The sequence below is a fragment of the Lynx rufus genome, unplaced genomic scaffold, assembly GCF_022079265.1.
Source record: "Lynx rufus isolate CCGP_SWC_20201006 ecotype Redwood Valley unplaced genomic scaffold, mLynRuf1.p SCAF_3, whole genome shotgun sequence".
NCBI lineage: Eukaryota > Metazoa > Chordata > Mammalia > Carnivora > Felidae > Lynx > Lynx rufus.
Genome location: NW_025814845.1, coordinates 187,182,481 through 187,193,763, shown reverse-complemented (window position 1 = coordinate 187,193,763; position 11,283 = coordinate 187,182,481). Strand labels below are relative to the sequence as shown.

General features: G+C 40.2%; 1 protein-coding gene across 7 annotated transcripts in view; it reads left to right on the top strand.

Annotated features, from left to right (window-relative positions):
- Positions 1-110: 110 nt before the first annotated feature.
- PRIMPOL (primase and DNA directed polymerase) overlaps positions 111-11,283 on the top strand; it is a 58,880-nt gene continuing 47,707 nt past the window's right edge. For 3 of the 7 annotated variants that reach the window (XM_047091297.1, XM_047091296.1, XM_047091291.1), the window contains exons 1-4: positions 112-289; positions 1,093-1,169; positions 4,283-4,423; positions 5,945-6,157. In XM_047091297.1, coding sequence (XP_046947253.1) covers positions 5,978-6,157 — 180 coding nt within the window. In that variant the 5' untranslated portion in view covers positions 112-289; positions 1,093-1,169; positions 4,283-4,423; positions 5,945-5,977. Of the gene's footprint in view, positions 290-493; positions 542-1,092; positions 1,241-4,282; positions 4,424-5,944; positions 6,158-11,283 lie in introns of those variants that run through there. The other 4 variants (XM_047091298.1, XM_047091295.1, XM_047091294.1 and 1 more) reach the window with 4 other exon arrangements.

Here is an 11,283-nt window from a genome sequence, read left to right as displayed (position 1 = left end):
GGTGCTCTCCTTTCTCCGGCCCCTCCGCACCTATGCCGCTCTCTCATTGGCCCGGCGCCCTCCTGCCGGCACGCCCCCTCACGCTCTGGCCTGGCCCTCGCGCGGGGTTTGAAGAAGGACCCCGCCTGCTGCTGCGGGCCCACGGGTTTCCGCCGGTGGCGCGGGTTTCTGAAAGTAAAAGGACGGAGACGTGAAGGCCTCACGAGGCCCAAGGAGCAGAGAGAAGGGAGTCAAAGGCGGGCCCCGTCAGACCTCCGGGAGGAAAGGGAGCAGGCCGCGACCCGCGCTGGTAAATCTGTACTTCGCTTTTCTTAGCTCACCCCCTCCGCTTACTGTCTCTAAATCCGAATCCTTCCCTGCTCTGATTTCCCCGCCCGTTTTCGTTCACAATCTCCGTTCAGACCCTGATGCAAACAACATATCGTTTTCGCAGGAGAATATATCAACACAATTGAGCACGAAATTCACCAAATTTCAAGTTCTTATCTTATCTTATCCACGTTAAGAACTAGCCTGCTCCCCAACATTTTTGCCCATTCAGGTATAAATCCGGGGGCTGGGGTTTGTACATAAATATGCATCGTCTTGTATATATGGCACCCCTTTGTTGAGTGCTTAATACATTTTCGCAGTGCGCTCATTGTATCCTCTCTACAACTCCAAGAGGTAGGAATTCCAATTACAGTCGCTACAGGTGTTGAAGACAGTTAAATCATTTGCTCTTGCTAAAAGAGTTACCGGGGTTAAACTCAGATCCTTTCTTTATCCTTCCCAAATTGAGAGAGGACCAGTGTTTGGCAGTCCTTTCTCTGCTGCAGTGCAACTGAAGAATACGACCCCCTCCAAATCCTACCGGTGGTCCAGCTCCTACTTCTAAGGAAGGAACTGGTACTGTTAATCAGTCCTGTTACCCTGAGATGCCCACGCCCCTTCCTGTGCCCAGGCATTTCTTACCAAAATGATGCTTGAGTTAAAGCAACAGCAGATTTTGTTTTCCTGTAAATTATGCTAATTTGTCTAGTGAAACTTTAATTATAGTAGAACAGTTGGCTAGAGGAACTGTCTTCTGAGTCCAGTAATTTGTTTTGACAGAGTTGTCTCAGAGGTGGCAGAATTTGATCTGGGCCTTGAAGAGGAAGAGTTTGGGAAAAGCAAGTGAGGCATTCCAGGTGAGAGGAATCTACGCCAGAGGGTGCTTGTAATTGGCCAGGGACAGGAAGTGGTCCTTATGCATTTGGTGGTAAGAAATAAAATGATTAAGTGATTCTAGAGACTGTAAAGCGGTTTAGAATCTGGTCCAGATTCTGGAGAGAGTTGGGACTTCTTGAGGTGAATCAAAGTGTGAACTGAGTGATGCTCTGAACCATTAATGAGTGGCCCTATGGAAAGTTCTGAATCTGGTTTTAAAGGTGATTAGTCTGGCAGAGTTAGGCTGTTTGGATGGATGATTCACTGGGGGTGGTAGAAAGGGGAAGCTGGAGAAGAATAATATATCACTGTATGTTTTGTTATCCCTTACCAGACATTTTTGGGAAATTTGATTTTTTTTTTAATGTTTATTTTTGAGACAGAAAGACAGAGTGTGAGTGGGCTTGGGTAGAGAGAGAGGGAGACACAGAATCCAAAACAGGCTCCAGACTCTGAGCTATCAGCTTGGAGCCCAACGTAGGGCTGGAATGCACCGACTCGAGATCATGACCTGAACCGAAGTCTGATGCTTAATCGACTGAGCCAACCAGATGCCCTTAGGGAAATTTTAATATGACTTAACTTTTGTTTAAGCATAGAGGGGCAAAGTGACCGGAGTGGGGGGTGGGGAGAACATTCAATTAGTGTAGTTAATTTCTTCAGGTGTTACTCATCTGGGATATAATCTTCTATAACAATATTACTGTAAATGAATTTTAATCTCATACTTGATCATGAATATTCTAGTAGCGGGAGAAGTAGTATAATGTGTTCCAGGAGGCCAGCAAGGGGATTTTATTAAGAAAATATTGCCAAATACCAGAACATTACTAAACACTGGAACTGGAACATACATGCCGGGAAACACAAAATACTGGTGAATCTGTTCTCAGGGCACAGGGAGAAGCTGACTTGTGATTAGACAAAAGAAGAAAGAAGCTAGAAGCGCACCAGGGAGATCCATGGCAAGGCTTTAGCTCTCCCTAGAGGCTGGGAATCTGTATTCCAGCTGCTCCTGGGACTCCAGCCACCAAGTGTGCTAGCTGGGCAAGTCTGGGCGTAAACCAGGGCTATTGAGGTTGGCTGCCTATGCCCTTTCTCTGCCCCCTTTCCTCTGCCTCTTCTTCCATTACGGTTCCTCAAAAATGACTCAGCCAGACTTTTTTCTAGCCTGACCACCTTTAGTTGTAAAATCAGTATTGAACATGGTTAATTGCAATGTTAAGAAAAAAGCATTGTGGGATGTGGCGCCTGGGTGGCTTAGTCAGTTAAGCGGCCGACCTTGGCTCAGGTCATGATCTCGCAGTCCATGAGTTCGAGCCCCACATCCTGCTCTGTTCTGACAGCTCAGAGCCTGGAGCCTGCTTTGGATTCTGTGCCTCCCTCTCTCTCTGCCCCTCCCCTGCTCATGCTCGCTCTCTCTCTCTCTCTCTCTCTCTCTCTCAGAAATAAATAAACATTAAAAAAAAATTAAATAGCACTGTCGGGGGTGCCTGGCTGGCTGACTCCGTTGGTAGAGCTTGTGACTCTTGATCCTGAGGTCATGAGTTCAAGCCCCACATCGGGCATAGAGCTTATTTTAAAAAAAGAAGAGGAGGAGAAAGAAGAAAGAACATTGCGGCACAGTGTGAAGAAATAAATAATAGAGCTCTTAAGCCTAGTATTTTAAAATACAGCAAATATTTTTCTTTGGAACTTGGAAACTGTTACCAAAAATAGTTATGGTCCTGTGTGAAAAGAGGTTTTTGCTGCACAATTATGTAAAAGACCACAATCCTTCCCCACCAGGAATTAAAAGCATTTCGAGGGGCACTTGGGTGGCTCAGTGGGTTAAGTGTCCAACTTCAGCCTAGGTCATGATCTTGCTGTTTTGGAGTTTGAACCCCGCACGGGCTCTATGCTGACAGCTCAGAGGCTGGACCCTGTTTCAGATTCTGTGTCTCCCTCTCTCTCTCTGCCCCTTCCCCACTCACGCTCTGTCTCTCTCAAAAATAAACATTAAAAAAAAAAGCATTTCAAAATTGGTGACCTGTTTCTTCTCGTAGAGGGTAGAGATGAGGAAAATGATAGTCCAAAACCAGAATGCCAGATGCCTTCCTGTTCTCCATTTCCTTTGCTTTTGTCATTTAATCCTCCTGCTCCTACAGTGAGGCCCCCAGTTGTCTTCTAACCCTGAACCCAGCTGTTAAAATTTTTGAACTGTGCAAACAACATGAGGGAGTAACATATTGAATTTCTCTTTGTTCTCTGTTGGCACTATGGTTTCCTCAGTTCAGTGAGTTGTCAAACCATACTCTCATGGTCATGCCAGCAATTTTTACAAAATCAAAAATTTTCCTGATGTCAGTGTCACTAAGTGTGAACATGTACATGGTTATTCTTTGTCAGTTACTGGTTAGATCCTAGAGCTACAGATCCTATCTAAATGCATTCTGTGTTTCTTGTCTTTATTAAGTCATCAGTGGGCTTTATTAAAAGTTATACTTTATAGAAGAGAATCAGTTTCTCACTTAGGTTGTCTAAATGTTGAGGATTTTTATCTGTATGTGAAACAAATTAAAATAAACTTTGTACTCAGAATCTAGCATTATGGAGCCCCCGTATCACTTCGTATTGAAAAAGCCATTTCGTCAAAAATTATCCTGTCTCTTCAATCCAGTGAAATTGTATTCCTTTCCGTGGCATACCTGTAATGAAATTTATGTTGATATCTTTGGAATTACGTTGGTTATAATTTATTTATTTATTAAAAATTTTTTAATGTTTATTTATTTTTGAGAGAGAGAGACAGAGAGTGCATGTGCCAGCAGGGGAGGGGCAGAGAGGGAGAGGGAGATGCAGAATCAGAAGCAGACTCCAGGCTCTGAGCTGTCAGCATAAGAGCTGGATGTGTGGGGCTCAAACCCATCAACTGGGAGATCACGACCTGAGCTGAAGTTGGATGCTTAACCGACTAAGCCACCCAGGTGCCCCTCTTGGGTTGTAATTTATAATTTTCATCTGGATCAGGTGTAACTTTGAGAGAGCAATCTTAGGTCTGTTGTGGTTGGAGTCAAATGTGAAATTTAACAGTCATGACGTTCTACCATCTCAGTCTTTTAGGATGAACCTATTTTTCCTTCCCGGGAATGTATCATTTGCCAGTGAGTTTGTGTTGTTGGAAGGTTTTCTCCTAAAATTCAAGAGAATATTTATCAACATGATAAGCACAAGTACTGGAAAGGCATCGCGAAAGGTAAATAGGAATTTTCCCCTCAAATGCTGTAGTTTATGTTGTTATTTTGGTTTATAAAATGAATGTATGTGTTTTATATATCAGTAAATTATGACATAGATATTGATGAAGAGGGAGACTACATCGGTTTTCTATTTCTGTGTAAAACATCACGCCAAAACTTCTAGGCTTAAACAAAAAGTAATATTTTCTTCCAGTTCTGTGGGTTGAACAGCTGCTTTGCAGATCTCACCTGAACTCACTCAGGCTTACTTACACATTGAATTCTGGTGGGTGCCTGATCCAAAATAGCTTAACTCAATATATCTGATAGTTGATGTTGGCTGTTACCTGGGGTAACTTGGGTTCTTCTCCGGATGGCTTTTTATCCTCTATGAGGCTAGAGTTCTGGCATGACAGTCCCAGGGTGGGACTACAGCATAGCCAAATCCAGTGCAAAAGCACTTAACGCCACTAGTTTGCTTCCCATTTGTTGATGTGACATTGACACATTGAGATTCACATTGTTGATGTGACCAAAGCAAGTCACATGACCAAACACAGAGTCAGTGTGGGAGTGGGCTCAGACAGCAGCTGTTGATGGGAGGAATGGCAAAAATTTTGTGGCCATTATCTACCTACGATACAAGCTTTTTTCCCTTTCTAAAAACTCATCCTTTTTTTTTTTTTTCTAAGTAAAACATAATCAAAAGTTGAAAAAGTATTGCCTGGCCCCCTCACCTGGTTAAAATGGAAACGTATGCAAACAAAAACATACATGATTAGATTAATAAACAAGTGTTAAAAGACCATCATTTCACATTGATCACAAAATTGCAGTCATTAACAGACATAGATTAAAATTTATTTATTCCCGTCTTCAGTCGTGCTTATGATGAACATAGACATCCTAAACCAAAGTAGCTAATATTGCAGTTCCCATTTATACACGGTATTGTCCTCCCAACTAACGGCTGTGTTGGGTGAAAAGAAAAGAAATGGATAGAAACATAGAAGGAAAGGGAACTAAGAGTTGCACAGTGGTGTCTGGAAATGAACTCTGCCCTGAGAAGTAGTAGCACAAGAGTCATGGCCAAAGTAGTAGGACGACTTGGGCAAGGTCAATAGTGCTTGATGCATTAAAGTGGTTCTAGTGAAAACGATAATGATACAAAAACCACTTGTATTTACCTGTGACTTTGTAATTTACAAAACGTTTTCTTAGGTCTTATCGCATGTATCCTGATAATTACATAAAGTATTCAGGATGACATTGATCCCCATTTTGCAGTTAAGGCTCAGGGAACTTCTAAAATCATAGCACTGTTAGAAGAACCAAGATTGAAAGATATCTGACAACTAGCCATGTTCTCATTTCACATTAAAACTTCGTGTAAAATAAATAAGTAAATAAATAGGATAAGGAAATAGCCATTAGGAAATGGGTTTTGAAGTTTTACCAAAAAATATGTATATATATTCTAAACAAAGAAATTGATGTCCTTGTTTGTTTTAGTACTAATTGGTAGAAATCTTACACAGGATAGGATTTAGTTTCCCGTAACTTCTGAACCAATGGAGAGAAAATGGGAAGCAAAACTGAAGCAAATTGAAGAACGAGCAGCTTGTTATGAGAGGAAACCATTGTCCTCAGTATACAGACCGAGATTGTCCAAGCCAGAAGAACCACCTTCCATTTGGAAACTATTCCATCGGCAAACTGAAGCCTTTAATTTTGTTAAAAGCTGTAAAGAGGTAATTTTCTCATCTCCTGCCTTTATTTCTGGGGCTACTGTAACTTTAGATTTCTAAAAACAAACTAAAAATCGTTGTTTGTGTTCATTCCAGCCCGCATGATCTACAAAAGAATCGTGATCTAAATATCACACTGTTTGCAAAACATATCCCTATGAATTATTGGCCATTTACTTTATATTAAGAATGAAGAGCAATGACCTATGTGGTGCCAATTGGTTTGAAAAATTTGTAATGACACTTAAAAATTTTTTTGTTTCAAATATAGTTGACATAGTAAGTATATTAGTTTCAGGTGAACAACATAGTGATTTGACAGTTCTATACATTACAAAATGCTTACCACAATAAGTCTAGTTACCATCTATCACCGAAGTCACTCCAATATTATTGACTATATTCCCTATGCTGTCCTTTTCATCACCATGACTTACTTATTTTATAAGTGGAAGATTGTACTTTTTAATCCCCTTCCCCTATTTCTCTTGTCTCTCCATCTCCTCCCTGCCCCACTTTGGCAACCACCGGTTTATTCTCTGTATTTATGAGTCTGTTTTAGGTTCGTTTTGTTTTTAGATTCCACATATAAATGAAATCATATGATCTTTGTTTTTCTCTAACTTATTTCACTTAGCATAATACCCTCTAGGTCCATCCATGTTGTGAACAGCAAGACTTCATTCTTTTTTTTTTTTTTAGGGCTGAGTAATATTCCTTTGAGTACATATACTGTATCTTCTTTATCCATTCATCTGTCAGTGGACACTTGGTGTGTTCCATATCTTGGCTGTTATAAATAAATATGGGTACACATATTCTTCTGAATTAGTGCTTTCATTTTCTTCAGGTAAATACCGAATTACTGGATTGTATGGTATTTCTATTTTAATTTTTTTGAGGAACCTCCATTCTGTTTTCCATAGCGGCTGCACCAACTTACGTTCCCACCAACAGTGCTGCATGAGTGTTCCCTTTTCTCCAAATCCTTACAAACATTGTTATTTCTGGTCTTTTTGATACTAGCCATTCTGATGGGGGCAAGGTGGTATCTCAGTGTGGTTTTGATTTGCATTTCCGGGATGATTAGTGATGGTGAGCATTTCTTCATGTGTCTGTTGTCCATCTATAGGTCTTCTTTGGAAAAATGTCTATTCAAGTGCTCTGCACATTTTTAAAGTCAGATTTTTTTTTGGTGTTGAGTTGTAAGAGTTCTTTATGTTAGTTTGGATATTAACCCCTTATCAGATATATCATTTGTAAATATCTTCTCCCATTCAGGAGGTTGCTTTTGCATTTTGTTGATGGTATCTTTTGCTGTGCAAAAGCTTTTTAGTTTGGTGTAGTCCCAATTGTTTATTTTTGCTTTTGTTTCCACTGCCTGGGGAGATAGATCCAGAAAAATATTGCTAAGGCTGATGTCCAAGAGTTTACTGCCTGTATTTTCTTTAAGGAGGTTTATAGTTTTAGGTCTTATATTTAGGTCTTTAATCTGTTTTGAGTTTATTTTTGTGTATGGTGCGAAAAAGTGGCCCAGTTTCATTTGTTTGCATTAGCTATCCAGTTTTCTCAGCACCATTTATTGAGGAGACTGTCTTTTCCTCATTGCATATTCTTGCCTCCTTTGTTATAGATTAATTGACCTTATAATTATGGATTTGTTTCTGGGCTCTCTATCCTGTTCCATTGATTTGTGTGTGTACTTTTGTGCCAGTGCCATACTATTTTGATATCTATAGAATTGTAATCTACTTTGAAATCTGGGGTTGGAATACTTCCAGCTTAGTTCTTCTTGCTGAAGACTGCTTTGGCTATTTGTGATCTTCTTTGGTTCCCTACAAATTTTAGGACTATTTGTGCTAGTTTTGTGAAAGATATTATTGGTATTTTGGTAGGGATTGCATTCGATCTGTAGATTGCTTTGGATAATATGGACATTATAACAGTATTACTTCTTCAGATCCATGAGCATTGTATATCTTTCCATTTTTGTTGTCTTCAGTTCTTTAATCAGTGTCTCATGGTTTTCAGAGTGCAGGTCTTTCACTTCGTTGATTAAATTTATTCCTAGGTGTTTTATTCCTTTTGATGCAACTGTAAATGAGATTATTTTCTTAATTTCTTTCTGATAGCTCACTATTAGTATTTAAAAGTACACTTGATTTCTCTATGTTAATTTTGTATCTCGCAATTCTATTGAATTCATTTATTGTAATTATTTTTTGGTGGAGTCTTTAGGGTTTTCTATATGTAGTATCATGTCCTCTGCAAATAGTGACAGTTTTACTTCTTCCTTACCAGTTTGGATGCCTTTTTTCCCCTCCTTTTTCTTGTCTGATTGCTGTGGTTAGGACTTCTAGTACTGTGTTGAACAAAAGTGGGGAAAGTGGGCATCTTTATCTTTTCTTGATCTTAAAGGGAAAGCTTTCAACTTTTCATTGTTGAGGATGATGCTGGCTATGGGTCTGTCATATATGGTTTTTATTATGTTGAGATGTTCCCTCAATACTCATTTTGTTGATAGTGTTATGATACGGAATTTGGTCAAATGCTTTTTATTTTTTTTTTTTCCAACGTTTTTTATTTATTTTTGGGACAGAGAGAGACAGAGCATGAACGGGGGAGGGGCAGAGAGAGAGGGAGACACAGAATCGGAAACAGGCTCCAGGCTCTGAGCCATTAGCCCAGAGCCCGACGCGGGGCTCGAACCCACAGACCGCGAGATCGTGACCTGGCTGAAGTCGGACGCTTAACCGACTGCGCCACCCAGGCGCCCCGGTCAAATGCTTTTTAAAGTGTTGTATTATGTTGATTGATTTGTGGGTATTGATCCATCCTTGCATCCCTGGAATAAACCCCACTTAATCATGGTGAATGATCTTTTTTTTTAAATTTTTTTTTATTAAAAAAATTTTTTTTTAACATTCATTTATTTTTGAGAGACAGAGAGAGGCAGAGCATGAGCAGGGGAGGGGGAGAGAGAGATACAGAATCTGAAGCAGGCTCCAGGCTCTGACCTGTTTGTTAGCACAGAGCCGGACACAGGGCTTGAACCCGCGAACTGCGAGACCATGACCTGAGCTGAAGTTGGACGCTCAATGACTGAGCCACCCAGGCGCCCTGGTGAATGATCCTTTTAATGTATTGTGTTAGATTTGCTAATATTTTGTTGAAGCTTTTTACATCTGTGCTCATCAGGGATAATAGTCTACTTTTTTTTTTTTTTTTTTTAGTGTCTTTGGTTTAGTTTGAGGGTAATGCTGTTCTTTCAGAACAAATTCAGAAGTATTCCTTTAAAAAAAAAAAAGAATTCCTTCCTCTTATATATTTTGGAATAGTTTGAGAAGCATAGTTATTAACTCTTCTTTAAAAGATGTTTGGTGAGGAGCACCTGGAGGACTCAGTCAGTTGAGCGCCTGACCCTTGGTTTTGGCTCAGGTCATGATATTGGGGTTTGTGGATTCAAGCCCCACATCAAGTTCGTGCTGACAGTGCAGAGCCTGCTTGGGATTCTCTCTCTCCCTTTCACTGCTCCTCTTCTGCTTGTGCTCACTTGCTCTCTGTCTCTCTCAAAATAAATATTTAAACTTTTTAAAAAATGAGTAAAAGATGTTTGGTAAAATTCACCTGTGAAGCCATCTGGCCCTAGACTTTTGTTTTTTGGGGAGTTTTTGATTACCAATTGAATTTCATTACTAGTAATCCATTTTCTATTTCTGATTTAGTCTTGGAAAACTTTATGTTACTATGGATTTGTCCATTTCTTCTAAGTTGTCCAATTTGTTGGCATATACTTTCTTGTAGTAGTCCCTTTATTTTTTTTCCACTTTTTATTTTTATTTTTTTAATCTAAAAATTTATGAAAAAAACAGTGCCAAATTCACATCCTAAAAACACAGAGATACGTATTTTAAAAGAAATATGTAGGGGCACCTGGGTGGCTCAGTCGGTTAAGCGTCCGACTTCAGCTCAGGTCACGATCTCACGGTCCGTGAGTTCGAGCCCCGCGTCAGGCTCTGGGCTGATGGCTCAGAGCCTGGAGCCTGCTTCTGATTCTGTGTCTCCCTCTCTCTCTGCCCCTCCCCCGATCATGCTCTGTCTCAAAAATAAATAAACGTTAAAAAAAAAATTTTTTTTAAAGAAATATGTAGACTTTCAATTTCCAATCCATATAGGAGGCTTAAAAGTTGCCACTGTGTCCCAACAACACTAATTTTTTACCTAAGTAGTATAAAAAGCTGAACAAACTGAAAAATCAACAACTTTTCTTAGATCTGTAAGAGAAGTGAGAACACAGGTAAGCCACTGCTCCCCCAAATTGGAAAGATTGACAGACAAAAACAGAGAATCATAGCCTCCTGGAGAAAAGACCCATGAGCAGTAACCTCTGTTCTCTGGGAACTAGTGTCAAGTTAGGGAAACCTGGACTGTAACTGATAACTTGCTGGAGTCTCAGGATGGACAAGTCTGAGAGAGAAAATCTCTAAGAAGACCGGTCATTGGGGGTTGGGGAGAGGAAGAGGGAGAAGCAGAAATGGCCCCACACTTTTATGAAATTCTCCCCCTGGGGAGCTCTATCAATTTCTCACAATGAACACCAGAGAAAAATCTCCTCATGCTTCCAGCAGGGAGAAGAAAAGAGGAACCAATTAGAAATACGTCAAAGCAGTCTGTTCTTTTTAACATGGTCTACACTGAGGAGACACTATTTAACCATGGTTTAAGCTGTCAGGGTTTTATCAGAGCTAAACTAAATAATAAAATACCTAATGAAATACCTATCTCCAGCCCACTCTAATCATCCTGCCTCACCTAGTGGGTGGGCTGATAAGCCAGTATGAAGTTCATGGTCCAGAACAGGCTTCTTAAAAGACCCAGACCTAATCAAAAGATGTAGTAGTCCCTTTAATCTTTTGTGTTTTTGTGGTGTCAGTTGTAACTTCTCTTTTTTTTATTTTTTTTAATGTTTATTTATTTTTGAGAGAGACAGAGTATTAGCAGGGGAGGGACAGAGAGAGAGAGAAAGACACAGAATCTGAAGAGGCTCCAGGCTCTGAGCCGTCAGCACAGAGCCCGACGTGGGGCTTGAACTCACAAGCCGTGAGATCATGACCTGAGCGGAAGTCGGA